The sequence below is a fragment of the Dama dama genome, chromosome 5 (genome assembly GCF_033118175.1).
Source record: "Dama dama isolate Ldn47 chromosome 5, ASM3311817v1, whole genome shotgun sequence".
Taxonomy (NCBI): Eukaryota; Metazoa; Chordata; class Mammalia; order Artiodactyla; family Cervidae; genus Dama; species Dama dama.
The window spans coordinates 30,420,755-30,448,593 of record NC_083685.1 but is presented as its reverse complement, the minus strand read 5'-3'; the positions used below and the strand labels follow the sequence as shown (position 1 = coordinate 30,448,593).

General features: G+C 36.5%; 1 protein-coding gene across 2 annotated transcripts in view; it reads right to left on the bottom strand.

Annotated features, from left to right (window-relative positions):
* GRIA2 (glutamate ionotropic receptor AMPA type subunit 2) overlaps positions 1-27,839 on the bottom strand; it is a 178,282-nt gene that overhangs the window by 36,222 nt on the left and 114,221 nt on the right. For both annotated transcript variants that reach the window (XM_061140878.1, XM_061140879.1), the window contains exons 6-12: positions 26,090-26,251; positions 8,893-9,060; positions 8,526-8,630; positions 7,707-7,817; positions 5,699-5,905; positions 4,839-5,209; positions 130-328 (exon numbers count right to left, since the gene is read on the bottom strand). In XM_061140878.1, coding sequence (XP_060996861.1) covers positions 130-328; positions 4,839-5,209; positions 5,699-5,905; positions 7,707-7,817; positions 8,526-8,630; positions 8,893-9,060; positions 26,090-26,251 — 1,323 coding nt within the window. The remainder of the gene's footprint in view (positions 1-129; positions 329-4,838; positions 5,210-5,698; positions 5,906-7,706; positions 7,818-8,525; positions 8,631-8,892; positions 9,061-26,089; positions 26,252-27,839) is intronic.

Sequence of the window (27,839 nt, the reverse complement as noted above, 5' to 3'; positions counted from 1 at the left end):
AGAGACAGAGATGGAAGTAACTTTCACATAGCACCTTTGTATAGACCATGGGAGAGGCAAGGAGGCACAGAGTTTAGGCTGGTTCAATTGTAAGACCAAAACAAGAACTTATGAAGCAGAATCTCTTACCCTGAAAAATTCCTTGGTGGAGCCAGAGTCTAATGTCCCATAAGCAATTTCTGTTTGCTTAGAAAGATCCTCGGCACTTTCGATGGGAGACACCATCCTCTCTACAGTCAGGAAGGCAGCTAGGTTAGCCGTGTAGGAGGAGATTATGATCAGGGTAAAGAACCACCACACTCCTCCAACAATGCGCCCAGACAGGGATCTGATAACAAGTACGAAATGGATTTGTAAAGTGAAATGAACGACCTTGTAAGGAAACAAGTTAGCAGTATTATGCAAATGTTGATTTATAGGGAAATATTTGACTTCATATTTTTCAATATATCAGCTAGTTCATGAAACTTGAAATTATTAAACCTTCTGGGCAAGGATTACAGATTCACTAGATCTGATGAGCTATCCAGAGGCAAAACTTTAGATTCCTGAAATTCTTTCACAGTTATCATGGCTACATGTGTAATCTTGTAACAAGCAATTTCTAGAAATGTGCGAATAATCTATCCAATGCTTATAATATTTTATCCACTCATGATATAACTAAACAAAGAAGAGAATCTAGGATCAAGAGCAAAACTCGGAAAAATGCTGACAAACAAAATCAAATATCAAAAATAAAAGTATGCATCATAGATATGGCTTTAAACACCAAAGAAACCCTCCATTTAATCCATCCAATGAAGTTTCAAAACCCTCAAAAAAGGTCCAAAATTTCATTAGGATTTTGTATGTGCAGAAACACAGATGTTAGAAATATAGTACAGAATATAAATGGAGAAAATGATACTACAGAGTATGACACAAAATATAATTCTTAACAAATAAAAATCTGATGCTTCAGACATGAACTGTGATATCCCTGTTCCTTTGTGCCTGCTGCTTAAGGAAAAAAGAAAACTTAAGGAAAACAAATCAGACATTTAAAAGTTAGCCAAAATATAAATTTCTAGTTTGAAAAATAATAAAAATGAAATTATTTCTGTGACCATAAATTCTTACATAAAATACTTTTCAAAAGCTTGATTTACTTTAAACCTTAGATAGGTAAGTATAGATATGTAGGTATAGAAATAGATAAGTATAGATACGTATATATAGAAGTAGGTATATAAGGTTTTATTTGGTAAGATTTAGTGGGGTTCCACATATAAAGGTATTTGAGTAATATTAAAAAAAACAATAATTTTTTTCTCTTTTGTTAATAACTCTATTATGTCTAACAATAAATCCTTCTATAGTGAAGAGGTAACACTTCTAAAAATTTAAATTATAAAAATGTGCCAATTTATGACCTAAACTAAATTTCCTCACAATTAATAATAAGAAATACACCTTTTGATGAAACACAGATACTATATCAATTATCAGGTAACATCTGTATAATAAACTACTCGAGAAGTGAAGAAAAGCAGTGAAGCTAAAAGTAAAGATTTTTTAAATAAAAACATCTGCTGCTAAAATAAAAGAGAAAAAGAAACTGCACAATCAATGAAAAATAAAAACAACATGATAAAGAGCCTTTACCAGTATCTTAGAGATGCAAAAAATTAAACAAATATGATAGAATGGAAAAAGTTAATTCCCACGTATTCTGAAAAGGATATAAAGTACATTTTAGATTTGGAGAAACTCTATGTAGACAAAGTCACTCTCAAAATATTCACTATTTATTCCATCACAACAGAATGTATAATTGTCATCTCATGTACCTTGTATTTAAGAGGGCAGATTCAGTCGAAGCCCTTAAAACAAAATGGATCTCATTGCCTTGGACAGTATACATTGCAGGTTTATTGGCAATATATTTTAGAATCATTTTTATAAATCATTCTGTTTCAGTTGTAAGATAAGCACAAGTTAAAGACATAATGTTGCTCCCTAATCCAGTATTTATGTCAGATTTAACTAAATATGCTCATTTTTTGAAGTATGCAAGATAACCCCCAAAGCTTATATAACTTGTGCATCATTCAAAACAAAAAATTATTGAGCAATTAATTATTTACTTGTAAGTGTTTTCCAAGGATGAACTAATGCTTCAGAATGAGTTTCTGAGAAATTTTAAGTAGAGGAGCAAATTAAACATTATGTTTTATGGTGACACATAAAAATGGTTTCTCTTACTAAAAACAAAACTTTCATCTCTCAGTGTCTGCACTAAAGCAGCACATATATATACATATTCTATCATTTTTCTAATCTCTATTAAATAATTAGTTTAATAATGAAATATTTTAATCATTTGAATCACTTAAGGATATTGCAGGAGAAAACAGAAGTAAGCCAGAGAATAAGAGTTAACTTTGCACCATTTTGCCCTCATAATTCTATGGTTGTAGTCTTCACAAAACTATAGTTATACTCTCAACCTAATTTCAGGCAATGACCAATTTACTTCATGTAATCATTCTAGATTAAAATTTCAATGTGTTCTATTCATATAAATAAAATAGTTCTTTACCATATTTTATTGAGAAAAAGATGATAAATATCTTTAAAAATATTTAAAGAGCATATGTAAAGTGATCTGTGCATTTCATGCATTACTATTAATATTATTTTAGATATTAAGCTGCTCTATCCTTTCCTAGAATTATCATCATTGCATTCTTAAGACATGATAGCTTAGTTCCTTTAAAAAATTCTTAAATTTTCCAATATTAGTCAGCATGTTCAATTATCAAATGCACATATAACCATGAATTGAAAGGTGCATATACTGAAAAATTTTAATAAAGTGAATTCTCCTTACATATATATGTATATGTCTATACATATATATCCCATGGCAAATAAAACATAACAAGGAAAAATATGTTATCTAAAATTGATATATCTTACCAGGAAATAAAAATTATTACATGTGAAAGTGTAGTGAGTCGTGATTCATGAATGAAACCATAAGCAAATAAAAATGGTCATATTTTAGGAAGCAGGCTTTGTGAAAAATTTGAATGTCAATATGTCACGGTGGACCCTGGAAAAACACAGATGGTTAAATGTGGCTGGTGCTCCAGCCCCTATGTGTAAATGTGTTTTCTGTTCCTCAACAAGCACTGGACACCCAAAAGAGTGACCTTCAGGGACCTGATACATGAGGAGCAAGGCAAACAAAGCTGAGTGTTCATCGATCAGAACCTAGGTCAGTGTGTCCTATGTCATGATGAAACTTCAGAAGCTTCTCCTGCTTATTCACCAGGCAGAGGATAGTTTGTGGAACTCTAGGATAATTGCCTTATATCTCAGGGCTATGGTAACATCAAACTTCAGTGACCTTCTTTCTAAAGATGAATCATTTCTTTATTACTTATGAACCAGAATGTTCTCTGAGATTCCAATCTGGTTAGTATTTTTCTTTTTCATCATTAGAAACTTCTCTTCATGTCTTTAATGTAAATCAGGTCAACTAAATATAGAGACAGAACTATGAATCTTGTTTTATCAGAGATCATCATAATCATAAATATCTGATATATGATAATTATTTTCATATATTACGTGTGAAAATTATGTCTCTCTCTATATGCAGTGCAAATACCCTTGGTTTGGTTCTAATATAGCGCAGTTCCATAGAGAGGCCACAGAAAGCTTGATGGAATTAAGAGTTCTCAGATTCACAAAGCTCATAAAGACATTCCATACTATTGGAAAAGTAAGTTATTGATGCTTTCTGCAAACGTGATTTATTTCTTTTACCTCCCTGGGGGAATAAACAAAAAGACTGTAAAAGATACAAAATGTTTTCTGAGCTTCACATGTAGCTTTCTGAAGTTAATTATTCTTAGCCCCCAAATGCTCAAAAACTAATAGTAATGGAATAGCATTTAAAAAGCCACTGCCTCTACTAGTTATTAAGATATCCCATAGAATCAAAGGGGGATAATTAAACCCAAATTAAAATGTGCCAGTAGATCAATAATCATTTAGGCTTTAAATGTGAAATTAATCACATCAGGAAAAGTACCTCTAAAGAACCAGACATGGCTATTATTCTGACTTATGTATGCAACATGCACAAAGGGAATGTGATATATTTATTCTATTTAGGCATTATAGGGCAGGAATTAAAATATCATATAACTGGAGGTGTATGAATTTATTCCATCCTGTGTGCATTACTATTTAATATGGCACAAATATTTGTAATGAATCAGTCATCATCATCCCAACTATTTATTTCTAGATACTCAGAAAATATTTTATCATACATTCTTTTCAACTCAGCAACCTAACCTTTAAAAAACAAATTTTGTAAATATTTCTCCCATATCATTTCCATGATCTAATAAGAACAACAACAACAAAAAGATGGGATGTGTGAAATAAAGTTTTGTCGCTTTTTAGTTAGTAAGTAATGTTGCCCATTTTCCCAAATACAGGTCTGTGGATCAACACACAGATGGCTGTAAGATGAGAATATGCAGCAAAAACACGGTACCCCTCCAAGAAGGCATGGAATGATTGGAACCTTATGCATTTTATAGCCTCTCCATGGTGTGTACAATTTCACCAGGGAAATACAGGACCAACATTCAAAGAACGTTGCTCAAATATTTCACAGGCTTACACCGATGGTAAAAGTCTGTCCTTAAGAGTCTTACACTGCTTGGACAGACAGCCGGCAGCTGCTAACTTCTTTACAGTGAATTCATAAACACCATGAATGTCCACTCGAGACCTAAAATGCACAAAGTTGAAGCAGGCGAGTAACCAACCTTGGCGAAATATCGCATCCTTGCTGCATAAAGGCACCCAAGGAAAACCAGAGACTATTAAAAATCCCAAATTCATTAGTTGATTCACTACTTTGTGTTTCTCTTCCATCTTCAAATTCCTCAGTGTGCCACTCGTAGGGGCTAAATCTGCTGACCAGGAATAAAACTACACTGACCCCAATGTAGGCAAAAACAATGCACATCCAGATCTCATAGGCTAAAGGATCAAGAAATGAAAACACTCCTGGTTTGGACTTCTGAGGCTTCTTGATCATGATAGAGATCCCGAGGCTCATAAAGGGCTTTGAGAAATCGATCACCTCCTCTCTCACAAGGGTGATGGTTAACGGAGCGATTGCAATATCAGCTTTCTGCAAGGGAAACAAAGGACAGTAACAGAACCAGGACTCCCGGTCAGGAAGAAATTGTAGTTATGCTATTGAATAAATGGGTAGGACAGGAAATCAGGATACGGGAATGAATATTTCCCTGGTGGAATCCCAGGAAATAATAAACAGAAGAAAAGCAATTTGTTCCCCAAATACACCTCCTTTTCAATAAATACAGAGAACACCTGTCTGGCTTGATTATGAGAACTACATCTGTATCCATGCCTTTGCGATCTTTGAAAAATGCATATGGCCCATAGACTTCAAGACAAATGAAGCCTGTCTCCATCTGTATGTTTGCTTCTGACTTCATCCTTCATCTTCAAATGTTTACAAGGAAACAAGACAGCATTCCTAGCGTAATGTGGGAAACCAACAACCTCAGACGTTGGTACTTTGCATGGAAGGCAAGCATTCCCTCAACAAGAGTTCAAATGGAACGGTTTTATCTGTAAGAAGAGTGGTACTTACCCCATATACAAGTTCTCCAACCATCCCATTCCAAATTTTCGTGTCTGCATCCCTGGCCCCATACTTGCCATCCCCAACAATGGTCAACTTGTATTTGAACCCACAATGTTTGGCGATTTCTGCAGCCAAGTCAACACAATAGCCCTCATATCGCTCATTGCCTTCAAGCATCTCATGATTTTTCTTCATCATAACATAGGGGGATTCCTATACAGAAAGAAAGTGCTTTAGGTGATCAAAACAGCTGTATTAATTCTCTACTCTCATTGATTCAAATCTTCTGGTTTAATTATTTTTAATTATTACCTGTTAGCTAGAGACATTGTAGAATACAGATAGTGGAAAATATGAGGAAAAATAAATAACAACATTTCTGAACAAAGGTCCTCACATATCTCTCAGTTTTTTGTATTTCATTAATATGGCTTGTGCCTGGCCATACCAAGTAAACAAGAGACTAAAAAGTTAGTATATTCCCATGTCATGTTTGTAATTCCTAGGGCTTGCTGAAAATTAATGTGGTTCATCATCTGTTTCAGTTAACTCTGGATTGACCACTGTCTTGTTCTAAATTAGGGCTACCTTGATTCCAAAGAACCATCATTCACCCAAAACCTATGTCACTACTAGTTCAAGGATAACGTTCATGTTGTAATCAGGTTCATGCCCAGTGATGTGCAGACTGAAAAAGTTGTTGCCATGGTGATTACAGATTCTACCCTCTCAGACTTGAGAACAAACTTCCTTTATGAGATAATATCCTAGAATTATGCTACACAGGCAGCTAGAGAGTAGCATTCCTCTGCAAACACAATAAATAGAAGCATGAAAAAATGTTGTAACACCAGCCTAATTTTCTCCACTGGAAAGTGGTACTAAGGATATGTGGGGCCCAGTGAGATAGTTCTCAGTAGTATGATTAAGGCAAAAATCCTCAAATACCTAGCTTACATTTATTAAGACTTTTCAAAGTGCCAACCAATGTTGTTCTTCATATCCCTTACTAGCCTAACTATATTTTCTTCTCAATATTGTTACCATATTGAATCCCACAAATTCACTGCATCACAGCTTAGTAAAATAAAATAAGGTTATTTTGTTGCAAAATCCTATTCTATTAGTGAACCCCATTTCATTTCCTCCATTTTATTATATCAACAGCTTGTTGTGATGACCTACATCTCCCAACCATCTATCCAGAGCCTCAGTGTTCAAGATCGAGTTCAATGTTGTCACTTCATCCAACATACATTTACTTAGCACTAGCTATGTGCCAATTACTATGTGGAGACTTGGGGTTAAAAACAGAGGAGACCACCCTTGTCTTTCAGAAGTTCCCCTTTCCACAGGAAGATAGAGAAGCTGACATTAAACCATGTATTAATAACAAATGTAAGGACAGAACTGACACCATTATTAAACCATGTCACAGATGTAAGGACAGAATGGACCCAGAATAGTGTGGGAGTGGAAAGGTGAAACATTGATGGAATACAAGGAAAGCTCTTCCAGACTTTCCCCAGATGTTCACATGTGTAAGCACCAGGTCGGTGCATGCTCAGACCCTCAGTCATGTCTGACTCTTTGTGACCCCATGCACTGTAGCCTGCCAAGCTCCTCTGTTCATGGGATTATCCTGGCAAGGATACTGGAGTGGGTTGCCATTTCCTCCTCCAGGGAATCTTTCCTACCCAGGGATCAAACCCACATCTCCTGAAACTCCTGGCAAGCAGATTTTTTACTACTGAGCTACCTGGGAAGCCCCAAACACCAGGTTATGAATTATCTATAAAGCTAAAATTCATTCTTGAAGAGGAGAGGAAATATTTTGAATGCTTTAGCTCATGTTGATGATCCCTTTAAATAGAATAACATGCAATGAATGACTGAAACATTCAAAAGCATCACCATATCAGTTATTGTCTTAAAATATAAGCAGATATACTAGTTGGCAGCTGTTTTTCTAAAGAAAAAATAATGTCAAACACAGGCATATGTAGCTAATTACCAAAATAGTAGTGACAACAACAGTCTTATTCTCAAGCCCAGAGGTATCATTTCCAGAAGGGAGTTCAGTGAGGGTAACAACCATTTTGTCAACTTCGCTCCAGTATCCGATCTGAAAAAGCACACAGAAAGAGTGAACTTGGATACACGGCCTTTCTATTACCGAAGCACTGAGTTATTTTCAAACCCATGTCTGAATCTGAAATTACACCTATCCTAACCAGAGTTGTCCTAAATACATAGCTTTGGAAATCCTAGCCATGGCAATCAGAGAAGAAAAAAGACATATATCTTTTAGGTATGTGAATCAAATAAGAACAGAAAGGCACTGCAAAAACCATTCCTAAAAACGGCATGTCTCTTCATGTTCACTTTTCATATTCCCCAAGGGTAGTTTTCATGGGTGTGATCATATAGAAACATAAATAAAATTCAAACAATGGCATTTTAGCCATAAAAGGAGAAAAAAAATGTTGACTTGAAAGTTACATGCACATTTCACCGGCTATGTCTGGTCTCTAGACCCATAATCTTTCAGCTATAGTTCTTTTTCTTCTCATTATACTCTTTCTACCTCTGTCTTAAAAAAAAAAAAAAAAAAAGTACAATCATTTTAGTCATAGTTATTTTAAAATTGTTTCAGTATTACTTACCAGAAATAGATTTTATTTAGAAAAAAAGATTTTAAAATATATATTTCTGGAGTTGTGGAGTCCATCTATATGAATACATGTCTCTAGGACTCTGGAAGATGAGATGGTGGGTCCACTAACCCACCTCCTCACACAGACAGAAAGCCCTCAATTCATTAATGATTTACCTTCCGGGGCCCATTCGTTTTAAGCTCCATGATGTTAATTGTATAATTTATCCTTTTTCCATTCTGGTCAAACTTGATATTTCCTGAAAGACCTTCGACCTGCACCTAATAAGGAAATGGGAAAGGATACAGTTATAAATCTCTTCAACCAGACACAAACTGGTTGACCAGAGGACTCTCCAAGAATGTAAGTCAAGAAAATGACACTCATTCATTTTCTTTTTGCTCTTCAACCCACCTTTGTGTAGGTAGGAAATAATATTCCCTCTACATAAAACAGAAGGCATAAGATAAGAATGACTAACTCAGCAGGAAAAAAAATAGTGGCCGCCCTTAAGTTGCATCACAAGCATTTTGAGTGACTGACCTGTTTGAGGGCCCTTTCTATTTCTACACCTTGTCCCCAGGGCACCGCTGGGTTTGCCAGACAGTCTCCTGCATTTCCCCTTCTGGAGATTTCAATTCTCTGCTTCCGCAGGTTTCGAAAAGCTTCGGTCATCACTTGGACAGCGTCATATGTCAGAGCAGAAGTATACTGAAAAGTATCGCACATTTCATAAGAATGGGAGAAAATTCAACGACTTCCTATGCACTGGCTAACAGAATTCCAGCTGCCCACCATACGTGCCATATCAGAGTCCAAGAATTTAGACACAATTTCTACTTCTAGAACACTCAGAATCTAAGAGGAGTAGTATAGAATATTGGAACTGTGGATTGTCCCCCTTGATTCGAAACATTTCAATTATATTATCATCTCATCTATTTCAGGCTGATGTTTTCTAGTTGTGTTGAGTTTTCATTTTTCCAACTAGTTTCTCATTGCAGTATCACTTTATGGCCTGATTTGGTGATACACGGAATTATGAACTTAACAAAACAATATTTCTCCATTGTCTGAAGAGAGATTCTACTGGAAATATGGGAAGAATACTGACTAATTTCAGGATCCTTACTCTCTAATTCCATTCAAGTGATGCTCAAATAGATCTGCAGTGTTCTATCATTGGGGTGTTTGTTTTTAAACTTCCCTAGGTGACCACGATAATCAATGAGAAGAACCACCACACATCACAATTTTTTGTTCCCTGATGTTTCAATAATCTATGATAATATTGGCTCCAAGCTTATGATATTCAGATGTCAGTGGGGCACCAGGATTATTTTAGAAGCTTAGGGTCAAACAGAAAATAACTACTACATGAAATAACTACTACAGAAAATAACTAAGCACCATCACGGGCTGGCTAAGTATTCCAACCTAGGGATCAAACTCAGGTCTCCTGCATTGCAGGCAGGTTCTTCACCATCTGAGCCACCAGGGAAGCCCAAAAATACTGGAATGGGTAGCCTATCCCTTCTCCAGGGGATCTTCCTGACCCAGGAATTGAACCGGGGTCTCCTGCATTACAGGAAGATTCTTTACCAGCTGAGCTACCAGGGAAGCCCCCTGTGTATATGCTACCATGAATCAAAGTATAATGCTGCTGTCAGTAATGACAAATCGCATTTTAATATAAAAGCTTTACTGACTGCTGAGAAAATTTCTTTATTCAGTATTATTTTAATCTTTAGGTAACAAGTACAGTGAAGCTGGGGGGAAAACCGCAGTATCACACTGACCCCACCTCTCTCATCCCCTTGAGGACATTTTTTTTCTGCAGATATACTGTCAACACCTCACATCTGCCTTTTTTCTCTATTGAATCATCTCTATTAGCAAATCCATTGCTCCAATATCTCCTACTACCAATAAGGAGGAAAGAAATACATAGGTAGGTAGATTAGATAGATAGGTGGGTGACGATGATAACGATGATGATGATGATAGGTAATAGATAACTGCTTATTAGGTTCCTATATCCCTTCAATTTCCACCATCTTTTTCTGTTTCTTTCACAGGAGCATTTGTTAAGACAAATTTTCTAAATTTTCACACCAACACTCCTTGCTCTCTCTGCGATGTCATTCTTTCTATGGCTTTAAATTATATCCAGGTGCTCAAACATGACTTCCTCAGCAGTACCCTTCATGCCCAGCCCACCCTCGATCACTTCCTTCATGTGACCTTGTTTATTGGTTTCATATTCACCACCAGCATCTGAGTATCTTCTTCATGTATTCTTTGTCTAATTGATCTCTTCTCCCCCCTAGAACAATTACTCTAAGGAAGCAGAAAACTTATCTGTGACCACTGAGTTCTCAGAGCTCAGGGCACATTGAGCACACTTAAGAGACTTACTTAGAAGGAAGGGAGGCAGAGAGGAAAGAAGGAAAGAAGAAAAGGAGAGAAAAGGAAGGAAGGAAAAAGGGAAGAAGGGAAGAAAAAACAGACGAGGGAGAAGGAAAGAAGGCAGGCCAGAAATCTTGATACAGATTCTATCTTTATGGGATTCACATTCCCTCCCAGTTAGGTGAAAAGATACATTAACAGAAAATTACAATATATCATTCAGTTCAGTTCAGTTGATCAGTTGTGTCCATGGATTGCAGCACGCCAGGATTCCCTGTCCATCATCAACTCCCAGAGCTTGCTCAAACTCATGTCCATCGAGTTGGTGATGCCATCCAACCATCTCGTCCTCTCTCATCACCTTCTCTTCCTGCCTTCAATCTATCCCAGCATCAGGGTCTTTTCCAAGGAATCAGTTCTTCTCATTAGGTGGCCAAAGTATTGGAGTTTCAGCTTCAGCATCAGTCCTTCCAATGAATATTCAAGACTGATTTCCTTTAGGATGGACTGGTTGAATCTCCTTGCAGTCCAAGGGACGCTTAAGAGTCTTCTCCAAAACCACAATTCAAAAGCATCAATTCTTTAGTGCTCAGCTTTCTTTATAGTCCGACTCTGACATCCATACATGAGTACTGGAAAAGCCATAGCTTTGACTAGATGGACCTTTGTTGGCAAAGTAATGTCCCTGTTTTTTAATATTCTGTCTAGGCTGGTCATAGCTTTTCTTCCAGGAAGAAAGTGTCTTTTAATTTAATGGCTGCAATCACCATCTGCAGTGATTTTGGAGACCCCCAAAAACAAAGTCTCTCACTGTTTCCATTGTTTCCCCATCTATTTGGCATGAAGTGACAGGACCGGATGCCATGATCTTCCTTTGTGAACGTTGAGTTTTAAGCCAGTTTTTTCACTCTCCCCTTTCACTTTCATCAAGAGGCTCTTTAGTTCTTCTTCACTTTCTGCCATAAAGGTGGTGTCATCTGGAAGTTCACGGTTCAAGTACTGTTGAAGTCTAACTTGAAGAATTTTAAGCATTACTTTGCTAGTGTGTGAGCTAAGTGTAATCGTGCGGTAGTTTGAACATTCTTGGCATTGCCTTTCTTTGAGATTGGGATGAAAAATGACCTTTTTGAATCCTGTGGCCACTGCTGAGTTTTCCAAATTTGCTGATATATTGAGTGCAGCACTTTTACAGCATCATCTTTTAAGATTTGAAATAGGTCAACTGTAATTCCATCACCTCCACTAGCTTTGTTCCTAGTAATGCTTCCTCAGACTCAGTTGACTTCACATTCCAGGATGTCTAGGTGAGTGATCACACCATCATGCTTATCTGGGTCATGAAGAGCTTTTTTGTATAGTTCTTCTGTGTATTTCTGCTTATCTCTTCTCAATGTCTTCTGCTTCTATTAGGTTCATACCATTTCTGTCCTTTATTGAGCCCATCTTTGCATGAAATATTCTCTTGGTATCTCTAATTTTTTGAAGTGATTCTAGTCTTTCCCATTCTAGTGTTTTCCTCTGTTTCTTTGCATTGATCAATGAGGAAGGCTTTCTTATCTCTCCTTACTATTCTTTGGAATGCTGCATTCAAATGGATATATCTTTCCTTTTTCCTTTGCCTTTAGCTTCTCTTCTTTGCTCAGCTATGTGTAAAGGCCTCCTCAAACAACCATTTTGCCTTTTTGCATTTCTTTTTCTTGGGGATGGTCTTGATCACTGCTTCCTGTACAATGTCATGAACCTCATCTATAGTTCTTCAGGCACTCTGTCTATCAGATCTAATCCCTTGAATCTATTTGTCACTCCATTGTATAATCATAAGGGATTTGATTTAGGTCATACCTGAATGGTCTAGTGGTTTTCCCTACTTTCTTCAATTTAAGTCAATCTGGCAATAAGGAGTTCATGATCTGAGCCACAGTCAGCTCCCAGTCTTGTTTTTGCTGACTGTACAGAGCTTCTCCATCTTTGGCTACAAAGAATATAATCAATGATTTCAGTACTGACCATCTGGTGATGTTCATGTGTAGAATCTAATAAACCATTTAGTGTTATAAATTGATCCAATGGTTGACAAATATTTTTCTTGCTTATTTTTTAATATGAGAGATGTTACAATAAGGCAAATGAGAAAGTAACTTATGTGGTATAAATTACCCGCTCCCTGAATCTAGAAATTGTTTAATATATCACATCTTTAGTGTTAAAAAAGGAGTGTGAAGTTATTACTTAATTTTTTCATGAATAGTTTAGCTGAATCAGTTTCATTTTATCACATGAATGAATCAAATTTGATGGGAAAGTTGATAGGAGGAAAGAAGAAAAAGAAAATGATTTTGAGACCACAGGACTGTGACTGATGCTGTTAACTGTGGTAAGATATACACATTTATTGCTAAATTTTCTTAAGCAATGTCACTGCAGGGATACATGAGCCCTTCTTCACAAATTGAACAGGTGTCTCGTGTACTAGAGGTGGATTCTTTTACCAACTGAGCTACCAGGAAAGCCCTTCCATGTAGGCCATCTATATTCCTGGATTGAAATGTAATTTCTGGGAGCCTCTCCTAAAAAAAATTCTCAAATACAGAGAATTTTCATACAAAGATATTAATTTCAGCATCATTCATAATGTGCAAAAATTATAAGGAATCTAAGCTTATGAGAATAAAAGAATGTTTAAAAACTATACTTTCTGCTATGTGGAAGCATTATGTGAACATTAGCTTCCCTGGTAACTCGGATGGTAAAGAATCCACCTGAAATGCAAGACATCTGGGTTCGATCCCTGGGTTGAGAAGATCCCCTGGAGAAGTGAATAGCTATCCACTCCAATATTCTGATCTGGAGAATTCCGTGGACTGTATAGTCCATGGGGTTACAAAGAATTGGACATGACTGAGCAACTTTCACTTTCACTATGCAAACAATAAAAAGTTCTATTAACAATGGTTATGTAGCAATACAAACAATACAAGCTATAAAATAAGTGAAAAACAATATTACAACTAAATATTTTTCAACAGAAAATTAGAATAAAAATAATTGCATCCCTTCAACAAAAAAGGAAAGAAAAATAAACAAATTATTAGAATAAAGTAAGAGGGACAAAACATACATGATGATATTTTCTTGCCAAGTACTCTACAATATCCATGCAGCTTTTTAAAAAAATCGGTATTATATCAAAAGCATTGCTTTAAATCCTATCTATCTAAGAAAAGACTTCTTGGAGAAATAGAAATATCATGACAGCTTTTATCTGCCTCACTTACATGTCTCTATTCTCCTAGAGGAAAAACATTGATTAGTTTGCTTTCTTATACAGCAATCTGTATATTGCTAGTTTAATTCTTATGATGAAGTTTAGGTCATTGAATTAGAAACAGAAGCCTGTATTGTAGTTTGTAATCAGGAATTACAATCATAGTTAAAAGGCAAACTCTTCCTTGAGACACCCTACTCATACAACTACAAGAAATCTATAAAGTCATCTACTAAATGTTTCAGAGTCTGTAAATACTGGTGAACTACATTAAAAAATAAGATAAGGCTGAATCAACTAAAGCATTTTAGTCCACACAGCATGTTCCCATTATGATTCAGGGCATGAGCTCACTAAGAAGAAAAATCCTTGCAACCTTTTCCAAATGTTCAAATTTAATCAAGTCTCAAGCTTATTATCATTGTAAATTAATAGTCACAATCATTGACTCAATTCTGGGCTGAGAGAAATTCAACAGCCTCTGTATCTAGAGCTCCTTCTGGTTTATGTTCTGCATATGTGGCTCATTTATTTTTCTCAACAAATATGTTCACATTTTTGATTGTATAGTTAAATATTTCAATTTTATTCTACCATTCACTAAACTAGATGTAAATTAATTTGAAGGGAACATGATGGCGATGTAACAATCTCTTTCCTTGAAAACAAATGCATCATCTCTGTCCTGATGTTTATGTTCAGTGAAATTCCTCAGCTGACTTGAAAATTTATATTTCAGTGGGGTGCCATTATATGCTGTGGTGTTCTACCACAATCACTTCTATCCACACTTGAAGAAGAAATCTGGGGAAACATTTTTACGGTCCATTTTCCAAATGCACTTTTTATTTCATTTGTAAGTGTATCTTTATTGAGACTCATTTTTCAAAAGTAAAATGATGTATGCATTTTAAACATGTTTGTTTTGCCCAATAGTTATAAGATATTATTCAATAACACATTTCTCTAATCACTGATACCAGAAAATGTTATTCTTATAGTCAAAAAACAAAATGAGATGAAGAGAAGTTCTGTATACATTTAAAATGCAACAAATATACAGAGGGTAACCAGGCTGTAGTATAAAATTTTATGGGTCATAATGACAGCACCTATTCTGAAACATATGTTATCTGCATGGTGCTTTAAAAATGGGGGAAAAAAATCAAAACATCATTCAAAAAGGAAGTACTAGGCTTTAGTATTATGAAACTGTCACAAAATTTCCTATGAATGGGTATTTCCATATCTTCCTTGACACTTGAAATTGAATTGAGTATAGCTTAGAAAGTATCTTCTGATCTCCATCACAGCTGCCTCAAACTCTGATTAATGCATTTACTATTCTGTTGCCTTAAGTAAGTTAACTAAAGTGTCTGTGTACAAAGTTTCTTATCAATGAGATAAGCAGAACAATGTTTCTTCTATGTCACAGAGGAGTTGGAAAGGTAAGTGAGGGAAAAAGGAAGAATTCGTGTTGATTTACTTCTCTATGTGCCAAACATGAGCTGGGTAGTTTCCTAGAAAGTCCTTGGGAAAAAAAAAAAAATTACTCTATGCAACAAATACTTTTATTCCAATGGTATAGGAGAATATTACAAGTTATCAAGTTATATTTTGCTCAGGGTCACAAAAATATATGGCAAAGGTGGAATTTGAATCCCGATCTCTTCATTTCAGGGGTACTGAGGTGACAGGCCATCCTGGTTGCCTTGGCCTGTCCCAGTTTTGGATCTGAAAGTTTGGAGTCCAGGCACACTGGGACTGTTGGATTTTGAGTTTTAAAATACACTAAAAATCAAAGTTACTGACCCGCATGTTTGCCTTCTTTTTTTCTTTTATTACTATCTTGTTAACGGCAACCCACTCCAGTACTCTTGCCTGGAAAATCCCATGGACAGAGGAGCCTTGTAGGCTACAGTCCATGGGGTCGCAAAGAGTCAGACACAACTGAGCGACTTTACTTACTTACTTACTTACTTACTTATCTTGTTACAAAATTAGCTTGTCTTTACACTGTTTTGAAAACCACCATCCTGATCTATAAGTCTCTGATCCAATAAGTTCAAAAAGTAATTTTCATGTTGGCATATTAAAGGCCCTGAGAAATCCTGCAGTAACAATTCTAATTACTTTGATTGGTCAGCATTGCCCAAACTAACAACCATTTAAAATTTTCCTTAACATCAATTACTTTCTATAAAAATAGTGTTTGTGTAACATACTTTGGGCTGTCAAAAGTTTTATAGCCTAATAAATTTTATGCAGCCATTTTAAAAATAGCATCAATTATTTAGTTAAAATTATTATAAACTAAATGATACCACCCTAGAGATTCACATAATATAATTACTCTCAATTTCTTTATTACAAAATTATCAACATAGTCAAAAATGATGAGCTCTAGGAAAACTAATTGAGCTTATAAGAAAGTTTACAAAGTCTGTCTTTTCTTTAAGTTTCTTGGCAATGGCCTGAAATCAACTAAAGTCATATAAAAGAAAAAAAAATGAAATACATTATAAACTTAAAATTATTCACTTCTCGTAATTTCGAATTCAACTGAAGTCTACCCTCTGGGAAAGAGCTGTCTGTGATAAGGTCATCTCTACTTTCCTCTAAAGCCTTTTAAATACATATCCTTTGTAGCTTCACTGAAAAAAATCACAGAATCTTCATTAAGACCCAACATCACCGGAACAACAGGAACTCTCACTCATTGTCAGTGGAAATGCAAAATAGTACAGCTACTTTGGGAGACAGATCATTTCTTACCAAACTAAACATACTTTTATGTGATCAAGCCATCACACTCCTTGGTGTTTACCCAAAGGAGTTGAGACATGAAGCCCACTCAAAAACCACCACACATGTTAAAGAGCAGCTTTATTTATAACTGCCAAAACTTGGAAGCAACCGAGACAGTCTTCAATAAATGAAAAATAACATGAGGTACATGAAGACAAAAGAATATTATCAGAGTTAAAAAGAAGTGAGCTACCACGCCACCAAAAGACACAGGAATTTTAAATGTAAATAACTAAGTATAAGAAGCCAATCAAAAAAGGGTACACACTATATAATTCCAACTATATGATATTCCAGAAAAGGTGTAACTATGGAGATAGTAAAACGATCAGTCAGTGGTGGCCAGGTGGTGGTGGTGGGAGAAGGGATAAATAAATGGAATGCAAAGGGTTTTTAGAGCCACGGAAATGCTCTGTATGAAACAATAACAATGAAAGCATGCTATTATCTATTTATCCAAACCTACAGAATGCACAAGGCCAAGAGTGAATGTGCTTTTCTTTTGTTTGATTATTTTTATATTGGATTTTAATTTTATTCACTTCCATATAACAGCATATATAAAACGTGGCACAGAAAAAAGCATTTATGAAACTTGCTCACTCCTTTGAGATTGGCACAGATTACATACTTTAGAAAAAAGAAAAATCCAACAATGGAAGAATTTTCATCTCTAAGGGTAGATTTTATTTGGAGATAGCTAAAAGTCATTTTGAGACTAAGTCTTGTGAGATGTGGTAGGGAACAGCCTGAACAAAACAAACAAACAAACAAAACTGATAAAAAGGGTGAATGGTAACAGAAACTATGGACCTTGGGTAATTACAAGGCATGTGTCAACATAGGCTCCTCAGTTCCAACACATGTATCACTCTGGTGAGGGAAATTGATATTGGAAGAGGCTGTGAGTTATAGGAACAGGGGACATATAGGAAATTTCCATACTTTCTGATCAATTTTGCTGTAAACCTAAACCTGCTCTAAAAATAATGTCTTAATTGCTGTTTAGTTGCTCAGTCATGGTTGACTCTTTGCTACCCATGGACTGCAGCACGCCAGGCTTCCCTATCCTTCTCTAACTCCCAGAGTTTACTCAAACTCATGTCACTGAGTCAATGATGTCATCCAATCATCTTATCTTCTGTCATCCTCTTCTCCTATGCCTTCAATCTTTCCCAGCATCAGGGTCTTCTCCAAGGAGTCAGGTCTTTGCATCAGGTGGCCAGAGTATTGGAGCTTCAGCTTCAGCATCAGTCCTTTAGTATTCAGGACTGATTTCCTTTAGGATTGACTGGTTTGATCTCTTTGCAGTCCAAGGGACTCTCAAGAGTCTTCTCCAACACCGCAGTTCAAAAGCATGAATTCTTCAGCACTCAGGCTTCTTTATGGTCCAACTCTTACATCCATACATGACTATTGGAAAAACCATAGCTTTGACTAGACGGACCTTTGTCGGTATAATGTCTAATGTCTCTGCTTTTTAATACTTTGTCTAGGTTTGTCATAGCTTTTCTTCTAAGGAACAAGTGTCTTTCAATTTCATGGCTTCAGTCACATCTGCAGTGATTTTGTCCAAGATAAAAAATCTTCACTGTTTCCATTGTTTCGGCATCTATTTGCCATGAAATGATGAGACTGGATAACATGACCTTAGTTCTTTGTTGAGTTTTAAGCCAGGTTTTTTTTTTAACTCTCCTCTTTCACTATCATCAAGAGGCTCTTGATGTTTCTTTTTGCTTTCTGCCATAAGGGTGGTATCATCTGCATATCTGGGGTTATTGCTGTTTCTCCCAGCAATCTTGATTCTAGCTTGTGTTTCATCCAGCCCAGCATTTCACATGATGTACGCTACATACAAGTTAAATAATCAGAGTGACAATATACAGCCTTGACACACTCTTTTCCCAATTTTGAACCAGTGCATTGTTCCAAGTCCGGTTCTAAATATTCCTTCTTGACCTGCATACAGGTTTCTCAGGAAGCAAGTTAGGTGGTCTGGTATTCCCATCTCTTTAAGAGTTTTCCAGTTGTGTGATCCACACAGTCAAAGGTATTTTTTTTAATTTATCCTTAAGTCTTAATTAGAAAACTAATAAAAACTCAACATCTTTATAAGCACACAAGCTGTATCACATTTCCAAGAGTGAAAAAGTCAGCTCCATTGGCAAGAAACCAAAATGACCATCTTTTCTATTATTATTTTCTTTGAATAATAAAAATAAGTTTTTAATCCAGTGGGAAAAAAGACCCTTGAAAGTAAAAAGAATATATTGAAAACAACATACTCAAATCAACACACTGTCTGATTTTGATTCACCCGTCATCAGGTAAAGACTTTCCTTAGAGGCCGATATTTTACTTTGTTCATTACATAAATTCTTCCCCTTGACCTCCCCTACTTCTTAGGAATTTTCTAACAGGTGAAATTTCCTTATTTTTGTAGTCTGAACAATAAAAACAATATTTTCCAGTGTTATTTAAGAACTGATTTCAGTACAGGTGACCAGCTACAAGTTACTACAATCTTTAATAGAAGGAGGAGCTATTTGAGGGTCATAAATTTGGCAAAAATTACAAATATTAGCATATGGGTTTTAGTGCCTAGATTTGCACATCACATAATCATTGTATTAAATTTTGGAGAAATCTCAGCAACCGTGGACATTTATTCCCTTTGCAGATGAAAAAATATGGACATGAGATGAACCCAGATATCATGCATTATAATTCAAACAGTGATAATGTATTTTTATTTTTCTTGGTATAATATGTATCTCCATAGTTTAATATATCATTTCCATTAATTTTTATAAAATGTGTGATTTTATCAATATCATATTCTTTTTTTTTCAATATCATAGTCTTAATTTGAGTTTATTTCAGTTATATAAACACTTTTTAAACCTAAACCACAAAACATAAGAGATAAATCTTGTCAAGCAACTTTTTTGTTGCATATCAAAAATACTTTAATATTCATTGTAGGTAATGACAACATGCCAGCAGTTGGTTTGGTCAGTTAAAACATTCAAGGAGCAGAATCATTTCCATGAAGCCACCATAGCATATTTAATGCATGATGCTAATTACTGAACTCAAAGTGATTATACTATTTTCCAACAGGCCTCATAATTAAGAAAGTTTGAATTCCTGTTTTAAGTCTTTTTCTGAGTAAAATGGGATTCTTGGAGGAAAGCCATTATTTAAGGTGACATACAATGTCAGTCCTATGCTATGGTTGAATTCTTTAACACCTGCAGGTCCCAACAGACACAATTCGAACTAGGTTCAAACTGTCCACATGACAAGGCACAATGGATGGTTATATATTGCAAGTCGTTGAAGACCCTGAAAACACCAAAAATCTATCTCAAAACAGAAATGTATGCAAATTAGTTTTAAGATAGTGTCAAATCATCTGAATCATCTGTCTCTTTGTCAACATTTTTTTTTGAGAAAGGTAAAATGCTCGCTGCAACTGTCCCATTTAAACCCAGGTGTCATGATAGTTCAGATCTGATTACTATAGAATTTTATATTTCATCCAGCAAAATAACACTACTTTTCTGCTACAGCTGAGTAAAAGAACACACAGATGCTCAGGACAAAAATTTAAACCCCATCTTATAGCAATGATAATTACCTATTTTTTGCTCTACCCCTGTCTTGACATATTCAAAATATTGACTTATTTTTCACTTCATTCCTCTTCATTTCTACAAATCTCTATTATGTGCCTACTCTGTGCAAATCCCGGCATGAGCTGTGGGGCTAATAAGATAGAAGGATGCAGACTGTCTTTCTGAATCTTGTTTTCAATCCACAAATACCTCTCAGCTGAATTTATATTCATATATTACAAATGCAGGGTTATGATTTTTGCAATTATTATTTCTAATGAAATGGAGAGAACTGGCAAGTGTAACAAATCCATTTATTTCCCATCACAAGATCTGTTGTAACCAGGGCAGCCCAGAATCTCTGTGTATCAAACCTACAGCCATCCTTCTCCTCTAGGGCCTTCTGGCTGCTCTCATGCATGTCAAGTTTCTGCAGTTGTGTCCAACTCTCTGTGACCCTATTAAACCATAGCCCGTCAGGCTGGTCAATGGAGATTCTCCAGGCAAGAATATTGGAGTGGGTTGCCATGCCCTCCTGCAGAAGATCTTCCTGACCCAGCTATCAAACTTGAGTCTTTTATATCTTCTGCATTAGGCAGATGGGTTCTTTACCACTAGCACCACCTGGGAAACCCTCAGAATAAGATAATTCCTTAGAAGTCAACAAGGTTGTCTATAAAGTATTCTTTCTCAGAATTCCCTCCAAAGTCCTCTGTTCAACTTCCAGCCTTACAGAAATATTTATATTTTCCTTGCACTGAGGAATTTGTGGGGAGTCATGTTCCCTTCCTTCTTCTAATACTTATCTGTCCCTCAGGTTTTAAATTCCCTATGATTCCCTCAAAAAAGGAAGCCTTTCTTGCTTACAGATCTGGGAATAGGAGCCTCACTTTCCTTTGTCTGTTCATTCAGAGAGCCTTTTGCTAAAGAGCTGCTCTGTGCCAGGCCTACTTCTAGGAGCTAGGAACAAACAAAATCAGGGAACAAACAAACACCAACCAAAACCCCTGCCTCCACGGCACTTTCAAGCTGAAGGAGCCAGACATTTAACACAGTAATGAATAAATTCATTATGAATACAGTACCGCAGGAGGTATTAAACAGCAAAAAAACTGGAGCAGGGAAATGGCATGGGACACACTCTGATGGATGGGGAGATTGCAATTTTAAACAGAGAGCCTGTTGCTAGCTTCCTGGAGGAGATGGCATCCGAATAAAGACCACAGAAGACAGGAGGCTTAGCTTTGCAGATGTGAAGGGGAGAAGAGTCCAGAAGAAGGAAGGTTCAGTGCTGGGGCGGGGCGGGTCTCTTGTGCTTAAGAATGGGTAGAAAGGCCACCATAGGTGAAGCAGAGGGAGCAAGGGAACAGCCCAGGAGAGGAAGGCAGGGTGTGTACAGCCACATGAGCCAAAGGGATGCATCTACCTTTTACCCCAATGGCATAGATGGCCACCGAGTGGTCTAGAGAGGAACAGTGGTGAAACAGGAGGAAAGGGGCAGACGCATTTGAAAGAACAACATAGCCCCAGGATATGACATGATTAGAACTAACTAGATCCAAGATGGTAGATAAGTCAACTTCTACTAGACTTTGAGCCTCAGTATACATTCACTGTAACACTTCAGGAAGCTAAGTGACCATACCCTAAGGGGCTATGACAGTTCCAAGGCTGACCATCAAAGACCAAAAAGTGGGTGTGGGCCAATTCCTGGAAATCTCCACCCCTTCTCCCAAAATATCCAGAATACTTCTCCCACTCATTAGCCAATGAAATTAACTGCCCCTATAAAAACTGACAACCCCATACCCTGGGATCATCCTCACGTTTTGAGATGGCCCACGCTCTGTCTGTGGAGTGTGTTTCTCGCTAAATAAATCCACTTCTTACCTGTCATTTTGTCTCTCACTCTCTCACTGAAAACTTTCTGAGCTGAGACATCAAGAACCTGAGCTTCATTAGGTCCCGAGACCAGGTGAGATCTCAGTTAAAAGACCAAGGGTTCAAGTCCCAATCTGAGTTACACAGTGTCAGCAGCATAATACAATTTAAGTTTTAAAAAGACCACAAGCCTGGAAGACAGATGGACAAATGTAGAGCAAGGGAATCCAGTCTGGGAAACCACTGCAGCATCCCCAGCAGCAAGGCCATGGTGGCTGGATGTAAGGGGGTGCAGAAAAAGAAGTAGGATGTGCTGACAGATTGGTTGTAGGCTACAGGGCAAGTGAGGAGCGAAGTCCTTGGTTGAAAGGATAACTGTGAAGACAGGGCTGCTACCAACTGACAGTGGAAGACTGTTACAGGAATAATTTTTCAGTGGCTGAAGAGGCAGCAGGGGTGGAAATCAGAAGTTTTAGAAGTGTGTTGATTTCCACACATTAGTAAGATATTTTCCTCCGAAGTTACAAGGTCATTGCTGGTTTCTAGCCTGAAGACAACTGATTTCATCAAGACTAGAAGTTTGTCTTCTGAGACCTGTAAGAGTGCCCACTTGCAAAGTAAAAACTCAGTAAATGTGTATTGAATTGATGAATGATCATTGAACATCAGCAAATTAGTGAAAGAATCAGATTTAAAATCTCAGTGCCACAACTCTAGAGTTACTGTTTTGTACAGGATATAAGAATGAAGAAATTTAACATTTATAATTAATATTTGGTGTTTATTAAAATATGTGAAGTATTGACAATTTAAGATTTTACTTGTATTGACTGAATAAGATTGATTTTACTTAGGAAACTATAGTAGCTGCATTAATTTTCAAGGAACACTAAAACTTTAAAATAATCATTAATTTAATAGTCCCACAACTCAATATAAATTATGTAACTTCCAATGCCTAACTGCAGAGAGAATTTGATGCAGTGAAATGTAGTTTTATAAGTTTTCATGCCTATAGCATAAGTTTTTATTGTAATATAATAAACCATGATTTAAATGATCAAGCAAAGCATCTGGTACAGTCAATGATCCAAAAGAAAATGTGCAAAGAAAGAACCACATTAGCAATTACTTTCACTCCCTTTCCTTGAACAGATCATATATGCCACCTGTTTATATTAGGAAATGGTATATTGTTCCCTATCTAGATTTTGTTCCTTTCTTCTGCCCATGAGAAAAATCACGAGAGAAACAATCATGAAAGTCCTGTCTTGGAGTTACTCTTTTACATCTGTTGACAAATGAAGAGCCTAACCTCTTGGCACTATACCCCTCCCAAATTCCCTGGATTGCTCATGCTATTTCATCAATCTGAATCTTCTTCCCAAGCATCCTCCTCCACTTTTTTTCCTGCTCAACCATGCTCTGCTTAGGCATTCCACCTCGGGAAAGGCTTCTCTACTGTCCTACCTACCATACTCTCCTAATCAAGTAGGAGCTGCCGTATTTTACATGCATTGCTCTGTATTATATAATATTTGCTTATTGACATGTTTGTATCCACCATTGACTGTGGATTAGCAATGGCAAGGGTCATTTTTTAAAAATACCTTCAGTTCCCAGCTCTCTAGTACATGAGCAATACATGCCCACGTTATGACGAATTCCTAGCCAAAGGCACATCCTCCACATGGATTTTCAGTACCTTTTATCAAGATTCAAAGACTATATAAGATATATCTCCTATTGGCACCTATGTTTCCAAAGCTATGCTAAATATTGATTAGTCTTTGTAAATGTTCTTTTATTTTTGAGCCTCGATTCAAACAATGACTCAGAGCCTACTTGTTTTTGTTGTTTTTGGGGATGAAAGTAGAAAATAACAGTTTTATTGCTTTGTGAGGCAAAGAGGGACACAGCAAGCTTGTGCCTTGAAAACCTGTGTGTCCCAATCTGGGAGAAATTGGTGAGGAGTTTTATAGCAATGGTTCAAGGGTGGGGTTTCTGATAAGGATCAGGGTATATGCAGCACCTCCATTCCTTTAATCTGGATTCCTGGCCTTCCCTGAGTTCCAAAGGGCAGGTTCAAACAGTTGCTAATCACAAAAGGAGGGAATGTACAGACAAGGAGCAGCCAAGAGAGGACAGGGCAGCCTTGGGGCAGGGTCCTGGTTCCCCCTCAAGGGATACACATTACTTTGTCTTTAAGCTTTTCTGTGCAACTAAAACCCCCAATAAATGGAAGAGCCTATGCTTTTATATTTATGAGCCTGTGCTCTCTGGAGTGCCCCACAAGGAAGGGCCATCACAGACTCTCTGAAACTTGGTAAAAGAAACCATCTCGGAGCCAGTATGGAAGGAAATGCTACAGCAAGAAAGGTCACCAACAAAGTGAAATCTGGTGCTACATCATGGCAATCTTGGCTACAGTTTTGGCAGAATATTTGTTCTGTCAAATACTGTTGGCAGAACACATTGCCAACAATCTCTCATCCCCCAAATCTGCTTGAACTTTGATGTATGGCACATGAACTTTAATAATGATATGACTTCCATGAGAAAAAAAAATTCTTCTTCTTTGCCTTCCTCCTCTCACAGCCGGCAGCTGTGGGAGGCTACAGGATGACTAACAGGGTGTTCAGAGGAACACGTCAGCTCCATCTGAGGGTGAGTGCCACATGCAAGCTCCGTCAGAGAACTAGACTGGCACCATATCTGGGTGCAGGGAAGCCTGCAATCCCACCCGATGGGATCTGCAGTCAGATCCCGGCTGAGAGCACGTGGAGACAGAAGCTGATAGGTGTCCCCTTGCTGACTCTTGCACCAAGACATGCCCACAAGACCATAGCCCTGTTATACATGCATATGTGCTGAATCTCAGTCAAGGTCACCAAACAAGAAGCCACCTACTTTGGAGAAAAAAAATTAGTTCTGGGCTATTCTTTAACATCCCATGGGACACTTTAATTCTGTGTCAAATTCTCACAAAATTAAAAGGATCTATTTACACACCCCAAAGTAGAAAACTTCAGAGCTTCTAATTTTTATCTAGCACCAGACTCACAGCCAGATACAAATTTAAAGGCAAACGTTTATATCTGTTTTTTTCCATTTGTACAGAAAACAAGAGCATCAACTAAAATTCCCCAGGATGTATCAACATAACTGTGAGGGCATCTGTAATAACACTGTTCCCGACTGGTTCTTGCACAATGTACTTTATAACACACAGATAAACACACTACACATTTGACAATGTTCTGCAACTTTTAATTGTCATATAACTCTAGTTTCATAAAGCAAGTGAACATGATCTCAGTCCACTCACTCTTTCATGCACTCTCCCCCAGGTTTTACTCTTATTTCTGCTCTCAATAAGGTGACCAACAGAAGAAAAATAAAAACCTTCCTATCAACAGCAGAAATATTCATATTTGGAAGTAAATAGAGGCCTGTATGTGTACACACAACAAAATACATTGAATAAACAAGTAAAGACTTAAATGTGCCCAAACCCACAGAGCATTCAAAGATTCTTTGATTGAATGAGGCATTATATTTATTTTGTTAATTATTTAGACAAATTTTTTTTCTTCTTCATAAGACGTCCCAGAGAACAGGCTAATCACCAGAAGTTAGTTAGAGACAGAGACAGAGATGGAGGTGGAGGTGGAGATGGAAGTGGAGGGGGAGGTAGGGATGGAAGTGGGAAAGGAGATGGAAATGGAGGTGGAGGTAGACCCTGATAGACATGTACCTTAATTGTAGTTGTGTGTGCTCCAGGGTATTCTTTTTCTTCTAGTGTTGACCATCTTTCTATAAACTTAGATACCAGAGAATCATCATAGTCCACTATCTGAAATCCAGAGACATTTGCTCCTCCAAACTGAATTTTTAATAGGTCTCCATCAGTAAATCCCTGGGCAGAAAACACATTTATGTCATATTTTCTATTAAGAACCAAGTAGAACTTTGACATTTACCAAATAACTCTATACACTTTAGTTTTGCAAATTTCAAAGAACACCTAAGAGATATAAAAAGCCTATAGTAAATGTTTCATGCATTTTATCAGCCAATATTCTTCTTCAGCACTTAGCATAATCTTGGTTTTAGTGGTCCTTAATCAGTGATTGTCTACTGGTCCTACTCACATAAAAGTTCTCCAAATTATTCAAATGGAGTCTTATTTATCCTTATCTAAGGAGAATAATGGGGTTTTATTCATTATATCTACAACAGTGCACCGCCAGATATTTAAACATTAAGCCAGTTCTTCAAGAGCTACAACTCTGTGAGATGGTTATTTCTATTTAAATTGTTCATTCTCTAAGACAGTATAAAACCTTTTAAAAAAGAAGGAAAGGTTCCAAATGCTTTGTCATTATTTGAGAACAATTAAACTTGAAACTTAGTTTTTATAAAATGTATTTAATTTTAAAAAATTCACTTCTACTGTACTATTAGAATGAATTCAGTCATCACTGAAACTATCATATGGTGTTTCCACTGACTTCAAATACTGTGCTGACTTAAACTGTACCTCAGTTTGGGAGCACATTCTCTGAATGATGAAATCACAATTTTAAAAAGTCACAATTGTAAATATTTTCACCTTATACACTATTCCACATCATTGTGCAAAAGAAGTGAAAATATTTTGACCCTAAAATGTAAGAGAGTCTTTTCTTTGTTGCTGATATTAAAAATATAGTTTAATATTATTTGTTTGGAGATAATTATCTATATTTTGTTAGTGAATTATGTTTTTGTTTTCTCTTTTTATCAAAATAATTCAAATAAAGGGAAAATATATATAACAAAAATAATAGATTTTCTGTTCTGCCCCACACACGCCATTAGTTAAACTCTTCAAAACAATCAATTTCAGTAATTTTTGTTTTTAATGTATTTGCCTCCATATTTCTGCATGAAACATTTTTGCTCTTTTTTTCCTAACTTAATCATGTTAAGTTTTCTTATGAGTTTATATTTGTGCTAGATGAGTGTGTAAGTCTCATAACCAAACTATCTCTTGTCCCATTTTCATGTTCACTGTTTTCATATTTAAAATCCTGTTATTTAGAGTAAAGCCAAACTATGTGCTAGGATTTAATTTTCCTTCTTAAACAATATTTCCTTCTAATGTTAATGATATCTGCATTGTTTTCATTACTAGAACTTTCTCTATACTTATCCTTAATTTTTTCCAGTTGCTCCACAAAAAAACTTCATGCTTACACAAGTAAAGCTTTTTTCAAATAATATATTCAAACATTGCAAGTAGTCTATTTTTTCTGTGTCCTGGAGCCTTCCTCCTTAATGCTGCAACCTGATTGGTTCCTCTTTCAATTTGTTCTGCCATCGTTCCCCTGAAATGCACCTCCCCACTTTTCTGAGCAGATTCTCTGCATCACTTTTCTCTCCTGTTTTACCCCTTCCTTCTGCTAGAGTCCTCAGAAGTCTTCTGAGACGCATGGAGGTACATTTTTGGAGACACTGAATGC